Below are 12394 nucleotides of genomic sequence, written 5' to 3'. Positions count from 1 at the left end.
GCACGGATGAGCAGACCCAGGCTCTGGTTTCTGAAGAGCTGATGGGAGAACTTAAAGCTGAGAAAATTCTACCTGCTGTGTGTTCCTCCTGCCATTTTTGGATTTTAACATTTCGTATAACACTTCACATGGATATGATGACCCAGAGTGCTGGCCCAAGAAATGGCTGTAAACAATCATAGCTTCCTTTTTTAATTGAGCAGTTGCTACAGACCAAGCATTGTGCAAAGCCCTTTGCATAATTATCTCACTACCACCCTGGCCCAGGAGGTAGCTGTTATCCTCATTTTTGAGATAGGGAAGCCAAGGCTTGGAGCCCTTATGGGCTGGACCCAGACCAGTTATCCCAGTGTCCAGGCTGCAGGTGAGACGTGCCCTGCTGACCACTCGTGAATGCGCAGAGATTCCTGCATCTGGGAAATGGCAAAGCAGGGACCAGTCAGCTGCAGAGCCCACTGTACTACACCTGGGACTCATTTTGATGACCCACAGGAACATCAGGCAACTGGAAGAACTGCCGGGGATTAGCCCAGGGCCAGTGCTTGGTCCAGGCCTTACCCGTGGCCTTGGTCTCTCTACCTGAACAGTGGGGAGGCCTCTCCCATTTCCTTTGCCATGAGGCTTGTAGAGAGAGCATGAGTCCATAGCAGTATGAAAATGATGCCACTCTGAGAAGCCGGAGAGGAGGGGAGAGCTTGCCAGGCAGGCGGGGCCAGGTGAGGTTGGGGACACCTCCTGCCACGATGTCCTCTTGTGATGTCCAGGCAGCGGGTGCTCAGATATCTTTGCTCTCCCTGCAGTGTGCAGAGAACACCAAGTTCCTGGTCCGGGCCTCCTACCTGGAGATCTACAATGAAGATGTCCGTGACCTGCTGGGCACTGACACCAAGCAGAAACTGGAGGTGGGTGCAGCCCCACAGGGGTGGGTGGGGGGAGCTAGAGGGGGAGGTTGGCATTGGGGGTGCTCCCTCAGAAATATGGGGAAGGGTCCTGAGGACACAGGCGCTGGTTCAGACTAGAATGGGAAGTTTTGAACTTCAATTTTGGAGTAGTCTCAGAGTCTGTGAGGCAGGGGAGGGGTTAATGGGCCTACCCGCACCACGCAAGGGGAGGGGAGGCCTTCTCTGGGGCAGTGCCACTTACATCTGTTGAAATAGATGGAATTTGGTGACGGATTTCATTTGAAAAAGAGTTCCACTTCTAAAAAAATATATTGAAACATTCTAAGGGACTTTCAAGCTAAAAAGGTAATAGTGATCATTTATTGAGCACTTACTGTTTACTGACTGCCTTAGGCACGTTATCCCATTTAATACTCCCAGTCACCTCGTTAGGTAGATACAGGTCTCCCCCACTATCGGAAAGCAGAGAGAGTGTTTTGTAAGCTGAAATGGCATAAAGGGAAGAGTATCCCCTGCTTTCCAAAATCTTGTTTCCACTTTGCTTTTATGGAAGACTGACATTAGTACGACAAAGGCTTTTTTGGTAAAAGTGAAAATTGGATTTCTTTCCGACTTGAACTTAGAGAAAGTTGAGGATACCCATATTATTATCCTCAGTTTACCGATGTGGGAAGGGAGGTTTACAGAGGGGGTAATTAACTTGCCCAAGCTTCAACAGCAGGAAGCTGGCCAAAACTGGAGTTGAACCCAGATCTGTCTGGCATCAAGTTCCTGCATCGCAAACATCCCATTTTACCGCTGCAGATGGGCTCAGATTCTGGGACCTTGTCCCCCTCTGAAAGGGGTCTGGTGTGGAGGTGTGCAAAGATCGATGATATGACCTCAGAACGTTGTTGTGAGGATTGAAGAGGGTAACAAGGGTGAGCTGCTGAGCAGAGGGTCGGCGCATAGTAGGGGCTCGATGTGTGAGCTCTTTCGTGCCATTGGGATTCCGAGAAAGGATGAGGAATATGACCTGGGGGTTGCAAAATGGACTCAAGACAGAAAAAACTACGGCTGGCCCAACTGGTCACTGAGCGTTGCTCATCTCGTAAATTGTCCTCAGTCTCCTGAAAGGCTAGAATCAGAATGAAAGAACATCATTTCCCAGCTGGATGAAGCAGAATTAGATGCTTTGAGGGCTCTATCAAGATGGACAGAATGTGGCTGACCCTTTGGAGAGCCCAGCGAGGTCAAGTGACCTGCCAGGACTGGACAGCCAGGTGGTGGCAAGGCTGGACCAGGTCTGGGACCTTTGGGCAAGGCTAGGTTATGTCTGCTGTCTGGGACTCTCTGAATGCTGGATGGGCCAGGTCAAGTCCAAGGAGGAGGGACTTCCCCGGTGGCCCAGTGGTTAAGACTCCTCACTCCCAATGCGGGGGGCATGGGCTCCATCCCTGGTCGGGGAACTAAGATCCTGCATGCTGCATGGCGCGGCCAAAAAAAAAAAAAGTCCAAGGAGGAGCCCAGTGAGGGGAGAGTGACCCAGATCTGTGGCCAGCATGCTGATGGCTGCCCCCAGACTCTGGGGCTTCTCATCTGACCAAGAAACCAATGCCCCCCTCCACGCCCCCCGCAAGAGGCCCGCAACCAGCGGTGGAGGTTGACCTTACCTCCTTCAGAGTCAGAATGCCTGAGCTGGGGGAATGTCAGTCATTAATGAGCAGCAGTCCTGGGAGGTTGCTATGGAGATTCCCATTCTGCAGATGAGGAAAGGAGGCTGGGAAAGAGGAGGTGACTTGCCTGTGGCCACTGGGTTAGGAAGCCACAGAGTCAGGGTTGGACATTTTCCGTGGCCGAACTGCCTAAGTCTCCCCAGGGCACAGGCCTTGACAGCCACGGGAGGGGGCGCAGAACCAGATAAAGGGGCTGCTGCCGACGCCGCCCAGTCTTCCAGACCCTCACTGACCTCTAGATTGGACAGGACGTTGGGATCACCTGGGTCCCGTCCCACCCCATCCATGTGGGGCAGGGCTGTTTCCCTGCTCAGATCCAGAGCCCCCCACTTGCCCTAGGCCCCCCAGTTGTCCTGGCTTCATTTGGAGGGACTGTGAGTTCCTCTCTGACCCACAACCATCGTGTGGCCCAACTGAACAAATCCGACCCCAGGGAGCAGCTGTTTTGAAAAAAAAACTTGCTTGTGCTGCCCAGATAGTGGAAAAATCCTTAAAATTTTGAGCCAGAAAGACCCTTAGAGAGCTTCTAAGTCCAGTCCTTTCATGGTATAGATGAGGAAACTGAGTCCCAGGGAGGGGAAGGGACTTGGCCAAGGTCACACAGCAAATTACTAGTAATGGCGCTAATACCAGAATATGTGGCATCTGAGTGGTCAGGTGCTTTCCTCCCAGACTTTTCGGGGTGGGAAGTATAGGAAACCCGGGGGGCAGTGAGAAGCGAGTAGTGGGGTTCCATTTGAGGGGGGAACATTCATGAGTTGAGTCATCCATTCAACAGAGACTTACTGGGAAGACCCTGGAGGTCAGGCCACAGACTATAGCAGGTCCACACGGGTGTGAACTCCCCCCCACCCCAGTCCCCATCCAGACCAGGACTGGCCCCCAGCCCCCTCCTCCTCAGCTCCTCACAGACACAGCAGTGCTCTGCCCGTTCTACACAGGCACCTCCAGCCACCCACCTGGGGTCTTTCCACTGTCTTCTCTCTCCTGGAGCTGGAGCAGCTGAGTCATAGCTCAGCCCCCAGACAGGGAAGTGGGGAGGGGAGGGAGGCACAGGGAGTTGCTCCGACTTGTCAGCCCCGAAAGGCCAGCCTGCAGCATCGGGGCCCCTGCCAGCCGGAACTGGGGCAGCAGGGCCCGCCCCCCTCCACTTCCTCCATACCATGGACCCTAGGATGGGTTCGGTTACCCAGGCCCTGCAGGCCCAAAGGTTGGCAGCTGCCTGTACGTGGTCCAGCTGGACCGTGGGCCTCAGGCTCGGTGAGCCAGGCTGCCTGGGGGTGAGGGCCGCCAGTGACAGATGTGCTCAGAGACGTTCGCCATGGGTGCACGGAGCTCTCTCAGAGGAGGGACAGCTGGGTTCTCTATAACCCTCACAGCAGCCTTAGGAGGAGCTGCTGTTCAAGAACCGGCCCAAGGGCACAGTCAGTAAAGGGTGGAGATGGACTTTGCACCCAGGTGGCCAGGCTCCACAGCACAGGGCCTGGTAATTCTGGTAATGAGAGTGGTTAGATCAGCGAGGGCCAGCAAGGGATTTGGGGAAGCAGATTACACCCCCTCCCCCAACACCACGAACCACCATCACGGAACCCAGCTCAGTACTGGGTGGCGGAGGTGGGGCCCTCAGGGGCCTCTCCAGTTGGTTCCCACAGCCAGCGTCGGGCCATTGGCAGGACCCCGCACCTCCGTGGGGGCGTTTCCCGGCCGGCTGTGGTCCCGTCCTGCATGCGCGCCCCCCGCACCCGGTCGCATCCCAGCTGGTTGCCATGGCGACCACGCTCGGCCTGGCATCCCGGAGGAACAGTTACCAAGGAATGCGGGCACGGCTGGCGGCTGACACTCGAGAGGTGGGTGGAGGCCGGAACAGCAGGGGAGTGGTGGAGGGATCCAGGAGGTCAGGAGGTGAGGGGGGTGAGCCCTCCTGGGCCTAAAAATAGGGTGGGTGGGAGACCCCTACATTAGGTGTTGCCTCCCCTGCCCTCCTTTCCTGCTCGTGAGGTTGCTCAGGCTGGAGAGGACGGCCTCATCCTCTTGGTATCCACGTTCACCGAACCCCCTCCAGAAACCCCCACAGAGCTCCTTTCACGTCCATTCTCTTTTCAATCCTCCCAAAGGTCTTGTGGAAATAGGATTTATCATCCTCATTTTACAGATGAGGAAACTGAGGCAGAGAGAGGCAAAACGACTTCCCCAACTAGCAAGTCACAGAACCAGGTTTCTGACCCGGGTCTGTCTGACTGACTAGGAAACTGCGTTCTTCCTGAGGCCAGGAGCAGCCATCCGTCACCTGCGCCTACCGTGTACCAGGCAGGCGTCTAGCCTCTGAGAGCGTGGCAGTGACCGAAGCAGGCACACAGCATCCCAGGCTACCATCAAGCCCTGCTCTGTTTGCAGGGTCTCCTGCTCCTGTCCTTTGAGCTCCGTCCTCACAGCCACTTTCTAGGTCAAGGTCAGCCCTTTGTCATATCAAACTTCAGTTACTCCAGGATGCTGCAGCCTCTCTCCAAGCCCTGCCTCTGGAGTCTTCCACTGCCGGTGACCCCAGTGCTGCCCTGCCACTAATAGCTGTGTGACCTTCAACAAGCCACTTAACCTTTCTGTGCCTCCGTCGCTTATCTGTTCCATGAAACCCAGTCCTTCGGTCTGGGTCCGGCTCTTTCTCCAGACTTGGGGAGATAGGGCAAGCCTGTGCTTGCCCCTCCCCGCCCCCCGCCCTGCTCTGCAGCAGGGGCCCAGCCCCACCTGGGACCCTGAAGCTGCCTGGGGCAAAGCCTCTGAGCCTGCTCTGGCTCAGACCAGTGGACAGATGACTTCTGTCCTAATTCATTCTGCTCTTCCCAGAGTGGTTTTACTTCCTCTCACATTGCCTTTCACAGCTCTGTGTCAGCAACAAAACGACTCAGCTGCCTGGAGAGCAAGCAGGCAGCAGTCAGATAAATTGATTTACTCGCTGCCATCGTGCTGAGGGCTGGGGGCCAGTGGGAGTTCTGGGCAGCAAATGGCCCTTCACCCGCCATGATCCAAGGGTCTGGGAACGTTCTTGTTGCCGTGGAGCCGCGGCAGGGAGGCGAGCAGAAGCCACGTTGGCAGGTCAGGGGAGAAGCACTCAGAGCCCTTGGGTGAATGACTACAGACAGGGTTGGCCCCTGGGAGCTGAAGCCCCAGACCAGAAACCACCTTCACAACCACGGCACTAACAACAACAGTGAGACCGCGGCTGCCATTTATGGAGCAGTTACCATGTGCCAGGCATCATGCCGTGCATTGTACGAGCCTTAGTTTACAGAATCCTCACCACCTCCCTAAGGGATAGGTATCTTGTACCCATTTTACAGATGTGGAAATGGAGGCTCAGAGAGATGATGTCACTGACCCAAGGTCCCACAACAAGGAAGAGGCGGGGGTGGGTTTGAGGCTGGTTCTACCTAGGACAAACCCCCAGGCTGTGACAGGGAATTCGAGGTGCCAACCTGCCCTGCAGGAGGGCAGAGGTGGTGGGAGCTGGGCCCTTCCCTCAGGTTCCCCGGGGAGCCCTGACCCGTGCCTCTTGCCCGCAGCTGAAGGAGCACCCGGAGAAGGGGGCGTACGTGAAGGGGCTCTCCATGCACACGGTGCACAGTGTGGCCCAGTGCGAGCGCGTCATGGAGACGGGCTGGAAGAACCGCTCGGTTGGCTACACACTGATGAACAAGGACTCCTCCCGCTCCCACTCCATCTTCACCATCAGCATCGAGATCTACGCGGTGGGTATGTGGGGCCGGGCGGGGGCGGAGGGGGCCGGACCACCAAGCCAGGTGCCTGCTCCTAGTAGCCCAGACCCTTCACCACTCGGAGCCTCGAGGGCTCCAACTGGGAAGAGATGCTGGGGTTGCCTGGAGGAAACACAAGAGGACTGTCCCTGTGCCAAGACCCATGTTTCCAGGATAAACAGCATCATCAACAACAACAATAATAAAACTGGTAGCTACCATTGAGCACTTACTACGTGCCATGCAATGTATTTGCATTAGCTCATTTGTTCCTTCCAACAACCCCATGAGGTGGATACTCATATCATCCCCATTTTACAGATGAGGAAATCGCAGTCACACAACTAGAAAGTCTTCGAGCTGGGCCTCTATCCCAGGGGTCTGTCCCCAGAGTGTGTGCCACCCAGAACTTTTGGATTCTCCTCTTTCTTTTTTTTTTTTAAAGGTAGAATTTTGTTTCTTTCTTTTTATTTTTATTTATTTATTTATTTATGGCTGCGTTGGGTCTTCATTTCTGTGCGAGGGCTTTCTCTAGTTGCGGCGAGCGGGGGCCACTCTTCATCGCGGTGCGTGGGCCTCTCACTATCGCGGCCTCTGTTGTTGCGGAGCACAGGCTCCAGATGCGCAGGCTCAGTAGCTGTGGCTCACGGGCCCAGTTGCTCCGCGGCATGTGGGATCTTCCCAGACCAGGGCTCGAACCCGTGTCCCCTGCATTGGCAGGCAGATTCTCAACCACTGCGCCACCAGGGAAGCCCTCTCCTCTTTCTTTAACATTCTCTACTCCAAAGCCATCTCACTCTTCCTTTATTTCTGGAAGAGTTACTGAGAAAGAGAAGAAGGAAAGGAAGTCATTTATTTCAGGCCACCTATAGACGCTGTGCTGAGTCCTTTACACACCTCATTCTATTTAAAGCCCACAACAGTCCTAAATGGAGGCATTATAATTCCCATTAACAGATGAGGAAACGGAGGCTCTGAGAGGTCAAGTGACCTGCTTGTTCAAGGTCTTACTTAAGTGCTTCAAGGTACCGCTTAACTGCTAAGTGGTAGAGCTAGGATTTGAACCCAGGTTTCTCTGGCATCTGGGTTTTTCCCACTAACACTGTAGCTGCCTCCAAGTTTGTGGTTCATCACAAACAGAACTCTGGAGAGCAGTGGAGCAGGAAGCAGCCTCAGTCCAACTAGGAACATAATTGTGGAGAGATCCCAGCCCAAGGTCAAGGCCTAGGTCGACGGAACCCCCAGCAGCACACTGCCCACCTGTGTGGTGACCTGGCTCCAGGCCAACCCCCTGGTGCTGGCTGGGTCAGAGTCTCCCCCAGGGGTGATGATATGGGGAGGGCGGGTGGTGTGATCACATCCTCATATGATGATGCTGTAGGTGGGGGCAGGGACTAGGGCCTGAGAGGACAGATCAGGAGGGAGGAGGAGAGAGCGGCCCTGTGGGGTGCCTCGTGGTCTCTGCAGATGGGTTTGAAGGATGAGGCAGGCTGCCTGCAAACAGGCTTTTAAAAAATTTTTAAGATTTTTTAATTTCCATTATAAAATAAGTTCAATAAAGATATTTGGGAGTTAGAGAAAGGTAGGGGAAATTACTCATAAACACAACCAACTGTTAACATTTAAGCATATGTTCTTTTGGTCCTTTTTTTCCCTATGCAAATTTTAAACACACTTGAAATCTTCTGCTCTGTATAAAGTTTCTTCCCCATGTTTCATTTCCCATGCCATCCCTAAGAATGTTCCCACATCGTTCCTGCCATGTCTTCCTGACCATGGGAGGTGGCTGAAGGACCGTGCATCAGTCACCACCCTCTTCTACCCAGCCCTCTACGAGCTCTTAATGCTGTTTCCGGTTTCTCAGTGTTGTAGATAATGCCATGATGAACATCTTTGTGCACAAAGCCTTTTCTGCTTTTATTTATTTATTGTTAAACATTTATTTATTTATTTATTTTTGGCTGCGTTGGTCCTTCCTTCCTGCACACGGGCTTTCTCTAGTTGCCGCGAGCGGGGGCTGCTCTTCATTGTGGTGCGCAGGCTTCTCATTGCGGTGGCTCCTCTTGTTGCGGAGCATGGGCTCTAGGCGCGCGGGCTTCAGTTGTTGTGGCTCACGGGCTCAGTAGTTGTAGCTTGCAAGCTCTAGAGCACAGGCTCAGTAGTTGTGGCGCATGGGCTTAGTTGCTCCGTGGCATGTGGGATCTTCCTGGACCAGGGATTGAACCTGTGTCCCCTGCATTGACAGGCGGATTCTTAACCACTCTGCCACCAGGGAAGTCCCCTTTTCTGCTTTTAGAGTCATCTCCTCAGATTAGATTCCCTGGAGCGGGCCTCCTGGGGCAAGGGTACAGACCTGTTTAAGGCTCCTGGTACATCCTGCAAAGAGCTTTCCAAAAGGACATTTCCAAGTCCCTCCTTCCTGCTGCTCCTTAAGAAAAATATAGCCCAAAGAATCAAGCCCCCTGCATGTCCAAGCTTCCACTGGGTGCCAGCCAGACCTTTTTACTTCAGGTAGCTGTGCTCATGGGCAAAACCAGGCTAATTCTGGTTTCAACCAGCAGGAAACTAAGGAGGAAGCCCCTGCCCCTCCCCCCTATTTCATTTGGAACCATTTACCGTGTCCTCTGGTGACAGTAAGAATTATTAATAGTATCAAGAGCCGCAAGCTGTCATTTAAGGAGCACTTGCTGTGTGCCAGGCACGACCCCGAGCTCCTCGCGCCCGTGCTCTCTGTGTAATCCTCACAACAGCCCTCAGGGTGGGTCTTAGATTCCCATGTTACTAAGAGAAGGCCGAGGCTCAGAGTTAATTTCCCTGAGTTCCACAGCTGCCGAGGGGTAGAATCAAGATCGGATCCCTCAGGTCTCTGCCTTCAAAACCTGTGCTCCGGGCCCCTGCTCCCAGCCAGTGGTCGGCTCCCGTCACCCCCAGCACCCGGGTCTGCCCTGCCAGCACAGCCACGGTCGCTGCAGAACTGGGCTTGTTCTCAGGGCAAACGAATCCCTGCTGTGTGCTGGGCTCTGTGTGGACTCCGTACAAGTGTGCTGTCTGTTTACTCCTTCCACCAACCAACGCTGGTGGGGAGCTATCGTTAATCTCATTTTGTTGATGTGAGAACTGAGGGTCAGAGAGGTGCGTGGCTTTGCCAAGGTCACACAGCAAGTAGGAGGCAAGACTTGAATGGGAACTGGGTCCAAGGTTCTCCAAAGCCGATGTTTTTTGCATTGAAGGATTCAGCTCCCTAGTGACCCAATCACATCCCCTCACTGCCGCCCACTCCCCACCCCAACCCCGCCTCGCCCCGCCGTTGCCTCACAAGAAATCTGTAAGAGCTGTCTCAATAACCGTAAGAAATCCTGCAGCACTCAGAGAACAGTCTGTACCTCCCAGCCCCTGCTCCCTGGAGTCAGTTGGCCCTGGCTTCTGCTCTTGGAAGCTGTGTGACCCTAGGCATGTTAAATGCCCTTTCTGAGCTTCACTTTTCTCATCTGTAACGGCACAATCCTAGCACCCCCTCCATGGGGCTCCTGTGCGGCTGCAATGAGACCCTCGGTGGGTGGGGAGCTCCCAGGGCCTCCTTACCGTGGGGGCTCGCCCCAGGGCCCTCACCCCTCTGCCTGGTCTGTCTGCAGATGAGCGGGGCAAGGACCACCTCCGGGCAGGCAAGCTGAACCTGGTGGACCTGGCAGGCAGCGAGCGGCAGTCCAAGACGGGTGCCACGGGGGAGCGGCTCAAGGAGGCCACCAAGATCAACCTGTCGCTGTCGGCGCTGGGCAACGTCATCTCGGCCCTGGTGGATGGGCGCTGCAAACACATCCCCTACCGGGACTCGAAACTGACGCGGCTGCTGCAGGACTCGCTGGGCGGCAACACCAAGACGCTGATGGTGGCCTGCCTGTCGCCCGCTGACAACAACTACGACGAGACCCTCAGCACGCTGCGCTACGCCAACCGAGCCAAGAACATCAAGAACAAGCCTCGCATCAACGAGGACCCCAAGGATGCCCTCCTGCGCGAGTACCAGGAGGAGATCAAGAAGCTCAAGGCGATTCTGGCTCAGCAAATGAGCCCCAGCAACCTGTCAGGTGGGCGGCAGGGGGAGGGAGTGGAAGGGAGGGCCCGGGACGAAAAAGGCCCTCTCCCTTTGTCTTCCCGCCTCCGGTTTCCCATCTGAGGGGCATGGAAGCAATGTCCCACCTCCTCGCAACTTCACGTGAGCATAGGTTTTTGAACAGCCGGGGAGAGCCCTGGTTGGTGACGGCCCAGATGGTTTCTGCTCGCCGATGACCCAGCATGAGGCCCGTCTGCCTGGCCTGTCCCATCAGCTGGAGGCTCTGTCCCCCGTTCCCTGCCTCTAGGCTGCACATCCGTCCGCCCTCCTGTCTGCCTGCTGTCTCCATGGCAGCGTCGTGATGCTGTGCTGCTTAGCAGCTAGGTGACTCACCCTCCCCCGACGTCACACGCCCACTCCCAGTTAGGCAGCTTGTGATGACTGCTCTCACACCCCGGTGTTTGGCTGTCATCTGGCAGGTAGAAATCTATACCTGGAGCATGGGCCTGCAGGGCCCTTGCAACCAAGGGACTCCAGAGTTTTCTTTATCTGAGAATCCCTTGGGAGAAGGGAGCATTAAAGAGCCTGAGTCCATCTGTCCGTTCATCCACCTCTCCACCCACCTTCCTCTCTATCCATCCATTCTACACACCCATTGATCTACTTATCCACCCATGCATCCATCCATCCACCCAGGCATCCATCCATCCACCCAGGCATCCATCCATCCACCCAGGCATCCATCCACCCATGCATCCATCCATCCACCCAGGCATCCATCCACCCATGCATCCATCCATCCACCCAGGCATCCATCCATCCACCCATGCATCCATCCATCCACCCAGGCATCCATCCACCCAGGCATCCATCCATCCACCCATGCATCCATCCATCCACCCATGCATCCATCCATCCACCCAGGCATCCATCCATCCACCCAGGCATCCATCCACCCACCCATGCATCCATCCATCCACCCATGCATCCATCCATCCACCCAGGCATCCATCCATCCACCCATGCATCCATCCATCCACCCAGGCATCCATCCACCCATGCATCCATCCATCCACCCATGCATCCATCCATCCACCCAGGCATCCATCCATCCACCCATGCATCCATCCATCCACCCAGGCATCCATCCATCCACCCAGGCATCCATCCACCCAGGCATCCATCCATCCACCCATGCATCCATCCATCCACCCAGGCATCCATCCACCCATGCATCCATCCATCCACCCATGCATCCATCCATCCACCCAGGCATCCATCCATCCACCCAGGCATCCATCCATCCACCCAGGCATCCATCCACCCAGGCATCCATCCATCCACCCATGCATCCATCCATCCACCCATCCACCCATCCATCCACCTACCCATGCATCCATCCATCTACCCATCCATCCACCCATCCATTCAACCCACCTGTCCTCCCACCCACTCCATCTACCCACCCATCCATCCCTTTAATACACCCATCCATCCATCCATCCAACCCACCCACCCTCCCACCCACTCCATTGTTTATCCATCCACCCACCCCATCCATCCTACCATCCACATGTCCACCTACTCATTCACTCTGTCCTGTCATCCATCCTTTTATCTATCTTTCCTCTCACCCCGCCCCCATCCATTCATACCTGCTCTGTGTGTGGACCTGTGCTGGGCATGGGGACACAGAGATGAATCAGATCCAGGCTCTGCCTCATGGGTATACCCGGTTTCCTCGGGGAGAAAGACACTCCAGCAGACCATCGTGTGCATCTGGGGCAGAGAGCTGTACAGGGCACTGCAGGGCAGAAGGGAGTGTGTGGCCAAGGCTACCTGGGGGTAGGGTGTGGTCAGGCAGGGAAGGCTTCACAGAGGAGAAGGGGTGATTGAACAGAGTCTTGGAGGATGAGAAGTCTCCTGTTAGACAGGATGAGAGTGGTCAGTCTGTGCAGAGATGCACAAAGCTCTAAG

General features: G+C 55.2%; 1 protein-coding gene across 2 annotated transcripts in view; it reads left to right on the top strand.

The window, feature by feature from the left end:
• Positions 1-12394, top strand: part of KIF17 (kinesin family member 17) — a 43563-nt gene that overhangs the window by 6029 nt on the left and 25140 nt on the right. For both annotated transcript variants that reach the window (XM_036870024.1, XM_036870015.1), the window contains exons 3-5: positions 801-902; positions 6175-6364; positions 9999-10451. In XM_036870024.1, the coding sequence (XP_036725919.1) occupies positions 801-902; positions 6175-6364; positions 9999-10451 (745 nt within the window). The remainder of the gene's footprint in view (positions 1-800; positions 903-6174; positions 6365-9998; positions 10452-12394) is intronic.

This window comes from Balaenoptera musculus, chromosome 1 (genome assembly GCF_009873245.2).
Source record: "Balaenoptera musculus isolate JJ_BM4_2016_0621 chromosome 1, mBalMus1.pri.v3, whole genome shotgun sequence".
NCBI lineage: Eukaryota > Metazoa > Chordata > Mammalia > Artiodactyla > Balaenopteridae > Balaenoptera > Balaenoptera musculus.
Note: the sequence above shows the minus strand (reverse complement) of the source record. Positions and strands in the feature narration are given on the sequence as shown.